This window comes from Rutidosis leptorrhynchoides, chromosome 7 (assembly GCF_046630445.1).
Source record: "Rutidosis leptorrhynchoides isolate AG116_Rl617_1_P2 chromosome 7, CSIRO_AGI_Rlap_v1, whole genome shotgun sequence".
Lineage (NCBI taxonomy): Eukaryota > Viridiplantae > Streptophyta > Magnoliopsida > Asterales > Asteraceae > Rutidosis > Rutidosis leptorrhynchoides.
The window spans coordinates 42253657-42272411 of NC_092339.1; the positions used below are offsets into that span (position 1 = coordinate 42253657).

At 33.1% G+C, this 18755-nt stretch overlaps 1 protein-coding gene across 1 annotated transcript; it reads right to left on the reverse strand.

The window, feature by feature from the left end:
• Positions 1-1251: 1251 nt before the first annotated feature.
• On the reverse strand, positions 1252-4230 carry LOC139858144 (SPX domain-containing protein 4-like). The gene is made up of 3 exons (XM_071846996.1): positions 3731-4230; positions 2779-2944; positions 1252-1873 (listed from the first exon to the last, which is right to left on the reverse strand). Exons 1-3 carry the CDS (start codon positions 4034-4036, stop codon positions 1425-1427), a joined length of 921 nt encoding a protein of 306 aa, XP_071703097.1. The 5' UTR covers positions 4037-4230; the 3' UTR covers positions 1252-1424.
• Positions 4231-18755: the final 14525 nt, after the last annotated feature.

Consider the following 18755-nt stretch of genomic DNA (forward strand, 5'->3'; position numbering starts at 1 on the left):
TATCAAGGTCATCCACAAGGTTTGCCTCTTTTCCTTTTCCTTTTAGGGATTCCTGATATTGATTAACAGAATATTGATTTGTTCGACAGTTTTTAGACCAATGGCCAATTTTACCACATCGATAACAAGAATCTTCAATATTCTTTGAAGAGCTTCCTTCAACATTTATATATAACATTTAATGCGATGGGTTCGTCCTGATAACGTATTATAATTCAGGCGGTATAACCGACCATATATAACATAAATATAAATGTTAGTGAAGTTAATAATAGTTAGATTACAGAAATATAATTCAGGCGGTATAACCGACCATATATAACTTAAATAACATAAATATAAATGTTAGTTATGATGATAATAATATTTACCTTACTAATAAATAATAGAAGATATCGTTAAAGAATTTTTTTTATTACCATGATTAGTGACTTGTGCTTGCTTATATAAAACTTGATTATACGGAGCACTTCGTGCTGATAACGTGTTATAATTCAGTAGGCTTATGACTACCTTTAGTGGTTTGGTTCGTGTTATAATTCAGTAGGCTTATAACTACCTTTAGTGGTTTGGTTCGTGTTATAATTCAGTAGGCTTATAACTACCTTTAGTGGGTTTGTTCTTGACTATAGGCTACTAATAAACTTAAAATAAGAGAGAGTAAAAGAATGGTGATATATGAAATATATTCTATGTGTACATCTTATGCAAATCACATCCTTTGGTATTTATAATACAATAATTTACTGTACAGTTAGGTAGAATAATAATACACCCGTGATTTGATTCAAATTTGTCAGCCACATATTTTCTGTCTTATCACAACACATTTTAAATTATATGATGTAACGTTACATCTATATAATTTTATTTATATGATCAAATTTACTATAATCAAATTCTAACGGACCAAATTAAATGGCCTCAAAATGTTTATAATTATGGAAATGGGCTAGAAGTATATGGACATGGCTCAAAATATTTAGCAGATCTGGGCTCAATGGGGGATGCTGGATACCCCCAAGCACCCCTATTGGCTCTGCCATTGGCAATGCATAACCAGTTTTGGATTGGTGAAAGGTAGAAGGTTTTCCCTATTCGGACTATCCGGGAGGGCGAGTAATCCGATCTCATACTCTGATGTACGCAACCCGAGAATTCTTGCAAGGAACTCAGGGCCCCAACCACTAAGCTATCTTGTGATGGTGAAAATCTGTCTTTAAAGCTTGCAGTGAATCACATTTTCAGATAAACAATAGATCACATACTTTTGGGAACTTAATTAAGACATCAATAAATGTAGTAACAAGAAGCTAATTAAATTCTCTTGACAGGTAACAAGAAGCACACATAGTTGTACAAAATCATTGTTCTGATTTTCCATTGTTCCCAGACAACGCAAGAAAAGCACAATAAGTTGCTCATTACCGTGTTCCTTTCTCATTCTGAGAGGTTGAAGAGTTAGTAGGCGAGTCCCCATTAGTTATAGCACCCGTATCAACATCCTGGTTGCCAAAAATAGAGGCAAACGATAGTGGATTGGAGGTGGAGCTTTCCTTTTTGAGACCTTTTATTGTTCTCATTGCATCGACTGTTCGTCTATATACATCTGAAGTTTCAACCTCAATAGACACTGGTGTAACAGAGGAGGGTGGGTTTATTGTATCAGTTGAGTCAGCATCTGGTTTGCAAGACGATTCGACAACTTCAGCTTCTAAAGGGAATAGCAGTTCAAGATTTTCCTCACATTCATGGACCAATCTGGTAAGAGGTTCTGTTGTGAAGAAAGGTTGACGAAGGGTAAGTTGCGTAAAATGTACTCGTAATAATCCACCAGTTCGTTTGTCATACTTCTTCAAAATCTTTATAATGCCTGATGAACGAAACCAAACACATAAAGGTTACAAACATCCAGGAATACATAGCAGGTACCCATTATCATAATTTATTATAATTATCATAATCTAAGAAAATAAATTTTCAAACCACATATCTGGGGTACACGCATGGGCAAATGTCTCCGTCTATTTATAAGCACAGGTGGAAAAATGAGAGGCTTACGCCAAAGGTAATTTTCAGTATGCGTAGAAGGTTCCTACTTCGACCTATTTTGACCAATTAATCCCTATGTTGACCGATTAATCCCCGATTCATGGTGACCAGCTAGCCAAAAGTTGAGCAATTAATTGGATGTTGACCGAGTTATCGCCGAGCAATTGCCAATTAATTACCGAGTAATCCCTGTTGACCGACTTTGATTACTCGGATCGAACCTCTCCAAAAAACTGAGTAATCGCCGATTACTCCCTCGTGAGTAATTATGAGTTTTACAACACTGGTAGGAACTATTTGGGCCATGTTGAACTAGTAAACACTATTTTTCCATTCTATAAAAAAAAAATTACAAATGATAAATGTGAACTATAATTACAAAATTACTGTTATTACAAGAATATTATTATCATATTTTAGATGAAAATGACGATGAAGTTATATACATTTTAGATGTGCTTTTAGGATTTTCAAACCATTTGACTCATTCCCTTTTAGGCCAATACTTCCTATTTGATCCATTTGAGATAAACCAGATATCAACCCATTAACAATAAAACGCGTTGAAATTCGCTTACTCTATTTACAAAATTTTCTGAAACGATATTTATACAGAGTGGTATAACCATTGTGAAAAATGTATCACTTGATATAGTAAAACACGCCTTTAAGAAATCCACTTTAAATATAGGAGGCACAAAATAATCGAAGCTGAAAATGGCATACCAGCAAAATTCAAGGAGCTGTAGTTCTTAAGAAGAACCATCTCCCCATGGATTGTGACAAAGTCTTTGCGTATGGCCATCATCTCATCACTAAATTCACTTTCCGACGTAAAGTTTCCATCTTTCCAGCTTTTCTCCTTCACTCGCTCAATTCTTTCCTTCAACTCCTGTTTAATATAAAATAGTTGTCTTATAAATGTGATACAGTAAACTAATTTCCCAATACAAATACATAACAAGCCTCACAGTTTAGAAAACCAATAACGATATCACCCTAGTCACAGCCTCCCAGAAGTAAACAAGATCTATTTCAATGTAGTAATTATGCCAACTTTTTATTTCTGTTTAAGATCACCTTTCACATGTCTTCTTATTTCTACTTTAGAATGAAAATTCTGCAGCCGTTTATACTTGTGTTTTCGCATTTACGACATCGAATTCATGAGTTGTATACCATCTTCAAACACAAGCTAATGCTTATTATTTGAATTTCAATTTAACTTATTTACGCCTTATCTATAGCCTAAGCTAACATATAATTAAACAGACAACAGTAACAACTAACAACCCTTCACGAATTGTATACGATCTTCAAGCACAAGCTAATGCTTATTATTTGAAGTTCAATTCAACTTATTTATGCTTTATCGCTTTATCTATAGCCTGAGCTAGCATATAATTACACAGACCACAATAACAAACCTGTATATCACCCATCAGAAATTCAATAACTACTTTAGTATCTAAACAGTATCTGTTAAATTTCTATTCATTGTTAATCATTAATTAAAGTGCCATATGAACTTCAAATCAAAAAGTCAACGCCTATCAAAAACTCAAACAGCCAAAATTCTAATAAATAAATACTCGTAACAAATAATAAACCCTAAACCTAGATACATAGAGATATAGAAGATGACATTATTAGAAATTAAAAAATTAATATAAAAGACCTTAAATCGGATGACGAATTCTTCCTCTTTATCAACATAAAAGTCGTTAAACTTCTCAATTTCTTCATCTAGAACCCTAACAAACCACTCCTGAAGATCAGCCAAGTGCGGAGGCAACATAGGAAAGTTCCGATCAACGGCGGCGACAGGCTGAGGTGGCGGCGGACGTTGATCGTAGTCTCCTCCATCAGGTGGATTAGGAATATGCTTAAGGAACTTTTTAAGCAATTTGTAACATAAGTACTTGTCTCTCCATTCAGGTAGGGTTTGTTCCAAATGAATACCGAATTCTTTTCCGAATTTCATCACACAATATAATTTTAAATTATATATATAGATAGAAATAGAAATTTTATGATATTAAAAGGCGTATATAAACAGAGCTTGAATATATCAAAGAGAAGAAGAAGATGGTGATCATGTTTATGGATTTGAATTCTTGAGAGATTTTGATTGGATTGAAGTCGAATTGAAATCGGAATCGGATTCGAAACCGGAATATGAATAAGAAGCTGTAAAGGAAGTAGAAGAATATTCTTTTCGCTTTTTTTTTTTCTTTTTCTTTTTTGGAGTAATACGGAGTAACACATACTGTTTTAAAAATAAAAAATAAAATAAAATAAATAAAAGACATAATATAGAGTACGTTATAATTTAGGAGTTTATGACTACCTTTTAGGCTTAATTCTGGACTACACACTACTAATAGATATTAAAGATGAAAGAAGTGAGTATATGAAATATATTCAAGTAAGAAGTGTATTGAATGTTTACATCTCATGAGTATTTATAATACTAGAATTTACTGTACGTTTATCATGCTCATTTGGATTCATATGAAATTGGCAGACACTTTTTCTGACTTTTATAACACTCCTCCTTGGATGATAATTTTAGTTCATTATAGAGCAACTAGTACTGCCTCGTTAAAAACCTTGCTAAAGAAAAACTCAGTGGGAAAAAACTTTAGTCAAGGGAAAAAGAGTGCAGTATAGAGTTGACTCCCCCTCAAGTAGACATCGCTGAGTCGTCACATCTTTTGAACTTGCCTCATGCCAATATTGTGAATGTGTGTTCTGAAAACAACGGTTGACAGTGCTTTGGTATAAAAATCAGCAGAGTTGTTGATTGAACATATCTCATTTTAATCTGGTTGTCTTTTACGAGATCTTGAGTATATGAGAAGAATCTGAGGTTTTCATCTGAAAATGTATCATCTAAATCTTTTATGTACAAGTTTAGCCCCTGTGATTTGTCTACAGTCTCATTCATGGTTTGCTCAAACTCTTATTTCAATTCATATTCTCTTTTAGTCTTTTCTGAGCCTTACCAACATACCATTCTTTTCCATCAAACTTATGACCGTTAAGATCGTCTATGGCTTTGGCGCCTCGTCAGCATTTATATTTTGTTCTGCATTATCTTCATATATAGTTGTTGGTGAAGATAGTTGTTGGTCTTTTATAGCGTTCTAGTCCACAAGAATCAATAATGATTTGTGTCATTGATCTCAACCAAACACATTTTCGAGTAGTTTCATATAATGCAATCACTTCGTCATGATTTGATGATGTTGCAACAAGTGTTTGTTTTAAGAACGCCATGATTTTGTGGTACCTCCATTTAGGAATACATATCAAGTTTGAGATTTATCTTTATGAGGATTTAAAGAATGACCTGCATATACATAATCAACCAAATCTTGTTTTGAAGCCTTAAAATAAAATAATTTTAAATCAGCAGTTCCTCAAGGGTATCAAAATATCTGCTTGATCCCATTTCAATGTCTTTTTATAGGAGTTGAGCTGAACCTTGTCAACAAATTAACTGCAAAAGAAATGTCAGGTCTTGTACAATTTGTAAAATACATAATAACCCCAATTGCACTAAGATATGGAACTTCTGATCCATAAAGATCTTCATGATCTTCACGAGGATGAAATGGATCAATGTCAATATTGAGTGATATATCAACCAATGGTTTTATCTTTAAAAATGTTTTAAAATCTTTTCGGTATAGTTTGTTTGATGTACAAGTAAACCATTAGGCATATGCTCAATTTGCAATCCAAGGCAATACTTGTTTTTTTTTTTCAAGATCTTTCATTTAAATTTTTTTTAGAAGTTGAATGATTTCATAGATCTCTTTATTTGTTCATATGATGTTATGATCATTGATATAAACAACTTACAATCACATATCCGGACATTATTTTCTTAATAAGAACACATGTTCAAATAAGATTATTTGTATACTCTTTTTCTTATCAAGTAATCACTTAATCATTTATGCTATTGTATCAACCCATATAAAAATCTTTGTGATTCAATGGAATACATTTCTTTGGGTTTTACATTAGATGTTTCTGATATCTTAAACCCTTCATGGATATTCATGTATATATCACTATCAAGTGATTCATTTAAATAAGTAGTAATAACATCCATGAGATGCATTTCTAAATTTTTAGAAACTGTTAGGCTGATTAAGTATCTAAAAGTAATTGCATCCATAACAGGAGAATAAGTTTTCCTCATAATCCATTCATGGTCTTTGAGAGAAATCTTGAGTTACAAGTCTAGCTTTATCCTGTAACTTCATTTTTTCTCATTTCTTTTTCGGATAAAAATTCATTTTTTATTTCATACGTTTCACATCTTTAAAAGTGATAACGATTGATCCGAAAACTTTTCTTTTATTGAGCGATTCTAATTCAGCTCGTATTGCTCCTATCCATTGAGTCCAATCATGTCTATTTTGACATGCAATGACAGATTTTAGTTCCAGATCATCATCTTTATTCATGATGTCATTGTATGATTATATGAAAAATCAATATTTGTCATTTTGTTTCGGTTCCATAATATTGCATAATTTATTGCAATTTATGTATTTACATCGTCAATATCCTCTGCAGAAGGAATATTGATTTGTGGTTCTTCTTGAACACCTTTTTTTTACCTCATTATCAGCTGATTTTCTTTTTCGAGGATTTTTATCTTTGGAACCAATTGGTCTCTCACGTTCCTGGCGTGGCAAAGACTCAAGAGTGACATTATTGCCAGCTTTTGGAATTTCAGTTCGAGCTGGAGCATTTGCTGCTGGTATATATGATTTAGTCACTCTTTTTGTATCTGTAAATGCATTAGGCAATTTATTCGCAAGTTCTTGCATATGCATTATTTTTTGAACTTCGGTCTCGCATTCTTTTGTGCGAGGATCAAGATACATTAATTGAGGTTCACACCATGAAACATCATTTTCTTTATTTTTTATTTTTTCCCCTAATCTAGGAAACAATATTTCATTAAAGTGACAATCAGCAAATCGTACTGTAAAAACATCACCCGTTATGGGTTCAATATATCTTATGATTGAAGATGTTTCATATTCAACATATATTCTCATCCTTCTTTGAGGATCCATTTTAGTGCGTTGTGGTGGTGCGATAGGAACATAAACCACACAACCAAATGTTCTAAGGTGGGAAATATTTGGCTGATGGCCAAAAGCAAGTTGTAAGGGAGAATATGTATGACTTGCACTTGGTCTAACGCGAATTAATGATGCAGCATGTAAAATTGCATGACCCCATACAGATACTGGGAGTTTTGTTCTCATTATCAATGGTCTAGCTATTAATTGCAATCGTTTAATTAGTGATTCGGCTAAACCATTTTGTGTATGCACATGAGCAACAGGATATTCAACAACGATCCCTGTAGACATATAATAATCATTAAATGCTTGAGATATTAACTCACCAGCATTATCAAGTCTCATCCTTTTAATGGTGTAATCAGAATAATGTGTTCTCAATTTAATAATTTGTGCAAGAAACTTTGCAAATGCAATATTACGGCTTGATAACACACAAACATGAGACCATCCGCTAGATGCGTCTATTAGAACCTTGAAATATCAAAATGGTCCACATGATGGATGAATTGGTCCATATATATAACCTTGAATTCTTTCAAGAAACATTGGTGATTCTTTCTCAATATTCTTTTCATTAATCACCATATGTGCTTTTTATTACTCACCATATGTGCTTTTCATTAATCACCATATGTGCTTTTTCATTAATCACCATATGCGTTTTTCATCATATATCCTTTTCACCATATGCGCTTTTAATCATATGCGCTGCGCTTTTCATCATATGCACTTTTCATCATATGTGCTTTTAATCATATGCGCTTTTCATCATATGTGCTTTTCATCATATGCGCTTTTCATCATATGTGCTTTTCATCATATGCGCTTTTAATCATATGCGCTGCGCTTTTCATCATATGCGCTTTTTATCATATGCACTTTTAATCATATGCGTTGCGCTTTTCATCATATGCGCTGCGCTTTTCATCATATGCGCTTTTCATCATATGCATTTTTTTATCATATGCGCTTTTAATCATATGCGCTGCGCTTTTCATCATATGCGCTTTTCGGTGCTACATAGGTATTTCTCATTTCCGGTTATCATTGACTGATAATCATATCCATTATGATATATATCAGAGAAACTTAACAAATTTCTCTTTGATTTGGGAGAAAACAAAGCATTGTTTATCAGAAAATTCGTACCATTTGGTAATATATATTTTTGCCTTTTCCGTTCCTTATATCAAGTTTGCAAGACCTGATATAGTATTTATAATTCCTTCATTTGATTTAAATCAATAAAATATTTCTTAGATTTGATCATAGTGTGTATGTTACCACTATCTGCAATACATAGGTCTTTACCATTTAATTGATGTTTTATTTCAGCAGGATTCATACTAAAACTTCAAATAAGATAAGCAAATAATGAGTTATATTTCAGCAAGATAATCAAATTATATTACCTGCAAACAAGTTACAATCTGAAGTACATAAAAGATAACACTTAATAAACATATGCGTTATGGTCTAAAACCAATTATTTATGAGTGATACATAACAAGCTAGGCATCTTAGAAAATTCAAACCATTCAAGTCTCAAGATAGCTCAGGGTTTATTTAATCAAGATTTTTCAACAGATTCACTCTCGTTTTCTTTTCTTTTGGGACTTATTTATAGAGATAAACAAGATGTTCATGTATTCAAGAAATACTAGACTGATGATCCACGTTACCAGATCATTAATAAGAATCTCCGGGATTCTTATAAGAGCGTCTACTAACATCTTCAATTTTATTCTTTCATGGATCACCGTTATTTCTTGATAATTAATATCGTATCAATCTTTGAGTATTTTCCATAATACACTTGGATCTTCGATCATATAATATGTAGATTCTAAGGACTAGTCAATATGTTTGCTAAGAAAAATACTTGCTATTGCTTTCTCTTGTTCGGAACAATTGTTATTTTCATTCAGAGTTTATAAAATACCGATTGATTCGAGATGTTTTTCTACATTCATAACCCATGTTAAGTAGTTGTTCCCACTTGATTCTAAAGGAGCAAATTTAAGCCTTTTCAAATTCGACATTTTTTATTATCAAAAAGATGAACAACATAAATCATAATCATAATCAACTTCTATTCATAGACAAATAATAAAATGAAATTAGAATCATTTTAAATTCATAAGTAGCAAACAACAGAATAACTGCATGATTACAAATGATAAAACCACAAGAGCAGAATAGAATATAGGTTCACCCGGTGGTATATTAGTCAACAATGATGATAGTTAGTATGACCAATACAATAGGAAAAATCATCCTTGTGTGAATCATCTTTACAAAAAACTTTTTGAGAGTGGTAATATGAGAAAATGAAGATTGATTTGTGAAAATGTGAAAACGGAGATGTTTATTTTATATTTGAAAAATATAGTCGTTGTAACGTTGTCAGTTGACGTTAATAACCGTTATGTATATATGACCGTTGTAACGTCGTTAGTTGACGTTAACGACTGTTATGTACTTGTTGTATTAATAATAATTTTAATAAAAGAATTTTATTAGTACAAATACGATTACTATAAATACATTTAGTATAAATACGTTTAGTATAAATACATTTAGTATAAATACGAAGATTAAGAGAATAAACATATTATATATAAATAATAAATTTTAAGAATAAACATTAGTATGCATGAAATAAATAATGATTAATTGCATAAGTAATCATAAATGCTAGATAACATAAATATAAATGTTAGTAAAGTTAATAAGAGTTAGATTACAGAAATATAATTCAGGCGGTATAACCGACCATATATAACTTAAATAACATAACTATAAATGTTAGTGAAGTTAATAAAAGTTAGATTACATAAATATAATTCAGGCGGTATAACCGACCATATATAACTTAAATAACATAAATATAAATGTTAGTGAAGTTAATAAAAGTTAGATTACAGAAATATAATTCAGGCGGTATAACCGACCATATATATAACTTATGATGATAATAATATTTACCTTACTAATAACTAATAGAAGATATCGTTAAAAAATTTCTTACCTTAATTAGTGACTTGTGCTTGCTTAGATAAACCTTGTGATAACGCCATTTTTATACATATATTTTGGGCGTTATCTTGTTCCATTTATTGGTATTTTGAAGACTTTGAATAAGATTTTGGGATGTTTGAGTTCAAATTGGAGAAAAGGTCAAGAATGGTTCACTGGCTCGTTATTGAGGATTTTATTGAAGATATAGCCCAAAACGAAGTTCGAGCTGAAGATAAACAGTGCATTGGGTGAAAAGTCAGTTTCCATCGCGTCTGGAGAAGGTTTATCGCGTTTCAGTCATCGCGATACGTGATGAAGAGCATCAGAACGCGACAATGGAAAAGAGGTTGAACTGTTCAAAATGTCGCGTATCAAGCAACTATGTCGCGTCCTGGTTAGTAACGAATCGCGATGGGCTTGTCGCGGATCGCGATGAATGGCGGTTCCAGCTTTATTTTTCTGCTTCTATAAATACTCGTTTTTCACCCCAATTTAGGGTCATGCAGTTTTATTTACGAATTTTCTTTCACAGCAGCTACTATTACGAATTTTATAGCTTTTCTACTATTACGAATTTTTTGCAAGGGTTTAACTATGCAGTTTTATTTATAGCTTTTCTACGTTATTTCTTTCTACGTTATTTATTTGTTATTTACTTTGTCATGAGTAGCTAAATCTTTAGTATTCACTTAGATGCATGAACCTAGGTGATGGATTGCATCTTTCGGTTAAATACAATTAATTTTAATTACACAATTTTATGTCTAACTAAGATCCATTGTTATTAAAGCTTATTGATTGTTAGATCACGGAAGTTATTGATTAACTAACGACAGTTAAATTGATTAATAGCTTTTACTAGATTATTGAACGTGAATAATTTAGGAATACGTGAGATTTTATGAGGGACACCGATAATAAAATTAATCGTATAGTGGTTGAGCTTAAAATTAGTTACAATAATTGTGAGGTTGTAAGGGACACCAAACCATCCTAAGTTAGACTATAATCTTGAGTAATATCATTGTGAATTGGTCAGTAACTCTAGGTTAACGACAGTTATACCTAGGTGGCTAGTCTTAAACTGTAGGAATCGACAGATAAATACAGTGTCACAATATCATAATTGTTTAATTAACGGTTTGAACGAGCAATCCTAGCCTAGGGAATTGAATCTAAGTGGATACCTTTGTCTCTTATTGAATTAAGTTTAAGTAATTTTCGCTTTTGCTTAGTTTAACAACAAAACTCCCTTTTAAATCCTAGAATAATTAATAGTTCAAGTTTTTAATTGCCTGCTCTTTGTGGAACGAATTGGTCGAATACTTGTTTAATTACTACACGAACTGGTAATAGTTGCCTATATTGTGTGATAAGTGATAGGTATTTTGCTAATAATTTAGAGTACGAAATTACACATCAACTTTTTGGCGCCGCTGCCGGGGAGCGGTATTTAAATTGAAAACTTGTTTAAGCTTTTAGTTATTCGATCCTTTTGTAAGAATTTTATTCTTGCAAAAGTTACTTTTCTGTTATTTTTCGGATTTACACGGATTTTTTGATGTGGTGTGATCGCAGGTTAGGTACTAATAACTCTGGAACCTTCTAGAGTTTACCATACACGCAGCAAAGCTAAAGTTGAACAGGAAATCACCGAAGGTTTCGCTGAATTACCTTTTTATATTCTGGATTTTGAATATATCAAGAAAGAAGAAGATACAATGGGTGAACCAGCGCAAGGTCAATCCATGGAAGCTTAAATGAAAGCCACGAGGGCTGGCAATGGACATGCCATTAGATAACCGACAGTCACCACAGATTTTGAGGTCAAGGGGCAGATTCTTAACATGATAACTCATCAATGTTAGTTCAGGGGTACACCGAAAGAGGATGCATTCGAGCATCTTCGGAATTTTAAGAGTATTTGTAATTTATTCAAGATTGCGAATGTCGAAGATATAGTTATCTACTTGAGGGTTTTTCCTTGGTCATTGAAAGATGACGCCAAGGACTGGTTAGAATCATTGCCTGAAGGTGATATTGATAATTGGATTACGATGGAAGATTAGTTTCTGTTGCGTTTCTTTCCAGCTTCTAAGGCTGATCAATTGCAAAGTGACATTAATCACTTCACTCAAAAGCCACATGAGACACTTTATGATGCATGGACACGGTTTGGTAAGATGTTACGTAATTGTCCTCAACACGGGTTGAACAACTTCTACAAGGTCCAGATCTTCTATAAAGGTGTTAATGTGCCGACGAGGAAAGAAATAGATATTGCTGCAGGTGGTTCTTTGATGAAAAAGACTCCGGATGAATCTTACAACATCATCTCCGAAACGGATACACACTCATATGATTGGCATCAAGAGATGGATGTTTCTCGCTCTTCTCATATTGCTAGTACCGAAACTAGTGACGAGCTTGCTTCAGTTAAAGCTCAACTTGCTACTGTTAAGAGACAGATGGAGTCCATGACTAAAGAGATGCATGCTATGAAAGTTGGTTGTGAATTGTGTCAAGGACCGCATCTGACGAAAGATTGTGATCAAGCGTCAATGGAGGAACAGGCTAATTATATGGGTTATGTCAAGAAGGGTGATTTTGCTCTTAGTGAATTTCCGGGTGGGAGACAATTTTTCAACCAAGCGAATAATATGGGTGCTAACAATTATCAGAGTGGTAATCAGGTTTATCAAGGTAATCAGAAGGTATATTCGTATAGACCGCCTGGGTTTAATAACAGAAATCAGCAAGCACCGCCTAGAAATTTTCAGCAGCCTATGCCACCAGTTCAGCAGCCAGAAAATAAGATGCCTCCGTTGGAAGATTTGCTAAGGGGTTTTATCATGAAAACATACGAGAGTATCACTGCCTTGAGGCAAGATGGTGAATCTACAAAGCTGTAAGTTAGAAATCAGCAGGCCTCGATTCAGAACTTGGAACGGGATGTCGGGCGTATTGCTTAATCTTTATCGGAGAGACCACCGGGTTCTCTCCCATCTAATACGCAGGCAAATCCGAACAACAAAGGGCCGGCTAGAAATGAGCACGTGAATGCTATAACCACTCGAAGTGGTTTGGTTATTAACAAGGAGACTCTGAAGTCTTCTCCTGTTGTTTCTCCTAATGTTTTACAGGTACCTACCAATGAGGAGCTATAGGAGGATGAGCATAAGAGTGAAAAGTCGCCTGACGAAGAGAAAAAGGAAGATGATCCGCCGGAGATCATAACTAAATCAACGCCGTTGAAGGAATACAAAGCGCCAGTTCCTTACCCGAAAGCGTTGAAGAATGATAAGCTCGCTAGTCAATATCAGAAGTTTGCTAACATGATTAAACAGATTAGCGTGAACATGCCACTCGCGGAAGTACTCCAGGGGATGCCTAACTATGGGAAGTTTCTCAAAGATCTTATCTCCAAGAAAGGTAAGTATCATGAGGTATCCGCCGCATTTCTCCATAGGGAATGTTCGGCCATCTTGAAAAAGAGCAAGATGCCTCCAAAATTGGGAGACCCGGGTAGTTTTCTTATCCCTTGTTATGGGCAATTCGGAAGTGTACAATGCACTTGCCGACTTAGGTGCTAGTGTAAACCTTATGTCATATTCATTATATCTTAAACTCGGCCTAGGAGACTTGAAACCTGCAAGAATGGGGATTCGTTTAGCGAACCACTTTTTTGATACCCCCATTGGAATAGCCGAGGACATATTGGTAAAGGTTGAGTCACTTGTATTTCCAGTTGATTTTGTGATCTTAGAGATGAGAGAGGACACTAAGGTGCCCATTATTCTAGGTCAACCATTCCTAAACACCCGGATGCTATCATCCACGTTCAAAAAGAACAACTTAGCTTAGGTGTTGGGAATGAGAGGGTGATTTGTCACATAAATAAAGCCATGAGACACCCTATTTCAACCAATGATGATTGTTTTGCTATTGATGTTATTGACGATTGTGTTGAGCAGGATTTGCAGGAGTTATTAAGTGTAGACACATCGAATGTAATCATGATGGGTAAAGTCAACGGTGACTTTGACCCGGAAGTTGAGTTGGAGGAATTGCTTAAAGAAGATGAGCTTAAAGAATCAGAATCATTTGAAACTATCCGGTTGAAAAATGAATTCCGTATCAAAACATCTCTCGAAGAACCGCCCACCTTGGAGCTTAAGGAGCTTCCACCTTACATGGAATATGCTTATCTTCAAGGTACGTCCCAATTGCCGGTTATTATTTCTTCTACACTTACCGGCGACCAAAAGGGTCGGTTGGTTTCCGTTCTTAAATCCCACAAAAGGGCAATAGCTTGGAAAACCTCAGACATACCGGGCATCAATCCGGCCTTTTGTACTCATCAAATCCTAATGGAAGATGATTTTAAACCCGTGATACAAAGGCAACGTCGTCTAAACTCGAATATAAAAGAGGTCGTTAAAAAAGAGGTGGTTAAATTGCTCGATGCCGGGTTAATTTATCCCATCTCGGACAGCTCGTGGGTAAGCCCTATTCAAGTCGTGCCCAAAAAGGGGGGCACGACTGTTGTTCTCAACGAGAGGAATGAACTTGTTCCTACTCGTACCGTCACGGGGTGGAGAGTTTGTATAGACTATCATCGTTTGAACGACGCCACTAGGAAGGAACACTTCTCACTTCCATTTATCGATCAAATGCTTGAGCGTTTGGCAGGAAGGGAGTTCTACTGCTTCTTAGATGGATTTTCAGGCTACTTCCAAATCCCCATCGATCCGAAGGACCAATATAAAACCACATTTACTTGTCCTTTTGGTACCTTTGCTTATCGGCGAATGCCATACGGGCTATGCAATGCCCCGAGCACCTTCCAAATGAAGGGACCCGTCCTAATCCATCTGGACGAAGTCCATATCGATTATAAATGATTCACAACAGTTGATTACATCGCGAGGTACTTGACCTCTATATGATACATTTTACAAACATTGTATTCGTTTTTGAAAAGACAGTCTTTCATTACATCAAAATTTGATGGCATGCATACCATTTCATAATATATCTAACTATAATTGACTTAATAATAATCTTGATGAACTCAACTACTCGAATGCAACGTCTTTTGAAATATGTTATGAATGACTCCAAGTAATATCTCTAAGATGAGCAAATGCACAGCGGAAGATTTCTTTCATACCTGAGAATAAACATGCTTTAAAGTGTCAACCAAAAGGTTGGTGAGTTCATTAGTTTAACATAAATAATCATTTCATAATTTTGATAGACCACAAGATTTCATATTTCCATTTCTCATAAACATACGTCCCATGCATAGAGACAAAAATATCATTCATATGGGTTGAACACCTGGTAACCGACATTAACAATATGCATATAGAATATCCCCATCATTCCGGGATCCTCCTTCGGACATGATATAAATTTCAAAGTACTAAAGCATCCGGTACTTTGGATGGGGCTTGTTGGGCCCGATAGATCTATCTTTAGAATTCGCGTCAATTAGGGTGTCTGTTCCCTAATTCTTAGATTACCAGACTTAATAAAAAGGGGCATATTCGATTTCGATAATTCAACCATAGAATGTAGTTTCACATACTTGTGTCTATTTCGTAAAACATTTATAAAAGCATTTCATGTATTCGCAGTTCAAAATGTATATCAAAAGTATTTAATGAAGCAGTTGTAAAAGTAGCGCATGTATTCTCAGTCCCAAAAATGTAAAGAGTAAAAGGGAATCAAATGAACTCACCTAATGTATTTTGTAGTAAAAATACATATGACGTCATTTAATAAGTGTAGGGTTGACCTTGGATTCACGAACCTATATCAGGTATATATATTAATACATATAAGCGTAATTAAACAAATTTCTATATTATATTTTAAATTATGTATCCTAAACATTTAATTTGTATATATAATTAAAATAGTTAATATTTATATAGTTTTATATATACTTATGATTAATATTATATTAAAAATCAATAATTTTGTTATATATAAAAAAAATATATATCTTAATGTATATAATTTTTATGTGATATTATACTCTTATATAGAAAATACTTATTTGTTATAACAGCATTGATACTAATAATAATCTAAATGATAATTTTATAAATAATATAATTTTTGATAATAATAATGATATTAGTAATAATAACAATAATTATAATAGTTATAATAGTAATGATTTTTCTAATAATGATATTACTAATGATAATGATAATGATAATAATAATAATAATAATAACAATAATAATACTTATGCTAATAATAATGATAGTAATACTAGTAATTATAAAAGGATACTAATACTAATATTAATGATAATAAGATTAGTTTGTGTTATTTTCATACTATTGATAATAATGATATTCCTAGTCATAATAATAATAATAATAATAATAATAATAATAATAATAATAATAATAATAATACTAGAAGTTCTACCTCAAAAACAAAATTTATGAGAGTAATGACCCAGGCAGGGATGGAACCTGCGACCTCTCGCTCTAAGCAAACGCCCAAGACCATTGCTCTGTTATTGTTTTTTTTCTAATCTAAATCACAGCCTATATTTATTTATCCTGTACCCTTCTGTTTCCATTTTCTTTTCTTCTTCACCAAATTCAATCGATCAGGAACCATCAAATCATCATTATCGTAACATCATACTTTCAACATCATCAAAACCATCGGGGACCATCATTTCCATTCTCATTATCTCATATCATCACAGGATCTTTATCGCGTTCGTATCATCTTCATCAAGTCCTCATCAACACATCATTTCTTCACATAAAATCATGATTCTCCTGATTATTCTATCTAGTTCGCCTTCATCCCATCTTATCATCAATTCGTAATAATCTTCACTTCGTCATTAGATATCATTAACAGTCTCACAGCAAATAGAAAAGAAACTGATGGGTTTGCAATCGTTGCCATGTATAATTCGGCCCAATAGAAAAAATTATGGCCCAAAATAACAAATACAACCCAAGTGAGTTTTTGAGTCTGTAGATAAATAAAATAAAGTAAAACAAAAAAAAAGCTGATGACAAGAACGTGGCAGTCCATTTGATAGTCTTGTTTATTTAAATCTATCCACTAGTCGAATATCTAAAGTCAAAAAGGTGTATTTGTTTTATTTTAAAAGCATAACAGAAAGTACCCACTTGCAGCAATAATAGATGGACTCTATTTGCAACTAAGGAACGAAGGAGAGAAAGAATATAAATGTAAAAGGTGATTGTAACAGTGAATAAGAGCAGGCATAGCAGCTTTAACAGTGACCAGGAAGAGAAGTATGGTGGTTTTCCAGGGTGGTTCTTGGTGGCAGTGATGGTGGTTACCTGAGGTGATACAGGTGGTTTGTAAAAAAATGAATAAAGGTGATGGTGGCGATTTTCAGCAGCTCTCTTGTGGTGACCGTAACAGTGATCATGAAAGTTTGATGATGGTGATTCGAGGTGATGGCTGTTCAAATGAATTCCACTCGTTAAAGAAGAATTAGAAAGAGTGACGGTTCTCTATGGTGTTCTTGTGGGTTGATAACATCGAACAGGAAAGAAAAAGAACCGGTGGTTTTCTTTGTTGGTTTATGGCGGTTTTTGATGATGATGTGGGTGCTTTAAGGTGATGGTTTTCGAGTAGTATCAGCAAGATAGTGTTCTTGATAGTCATGGTGACCTTGGGTTTTACATGGCTATGATAATGGAAATGATCAACAAAATAGTAACGTAGTAGTAGTAAGTAAGTGAAGAAGATGGTGGTCAAAAGTTGTGGTTGTTCGAAAGTTTAGTGACAATGGTGGTGTGGGTCTGCAAAATAAAACCGAGGCAATATCAACATAGTTTATATATTTGTTGGATTGTTGTTGGTAACAGGTTATAGAAGAAATCAATTAGTAGGTAACGAAAAGATTGAATTGATTATCTCTTTCTTTACAGCTCATTGATAGGTCATATTCCACTATCATATTTATAATAGACACATTAACTAATTGATAATACTTGGCAACTAAAATTGATCGACCAATTCTTCCAATCAAACAAAACAGAATATATATATATATATATATATATATATATATATATATATATATATATATATATATATATATATATATATATATATATATATATATATATATATATATATATATATATATATATATATATATAAAGGATTACGATTGATAAACAAATATGGATTGTGTCTGTACTTTTGATTCGCTTATGCAACTGGTTTAGAGCCAAAAAAACAAAACATGTTACAGTATGAAAGATATGTGAAACGGATTAGATTCCTAATCGTACATATATAATAATACTATTAATAATTATAATTATATTAATTAAATTTCTAACAATGATATTAATAATAAAATCAAAAATCATAATATTAACATTATCTTTATCAAATAAAAATAAAAAGTAAATGATTTTTAATAATATTATTGATAATAATTGTATTATTTTCTAATCACTAAAATATTGGTAATGATAATTATTTGTAATAATAATAATTCTTAATAATAATATCTAATAACAAATATTA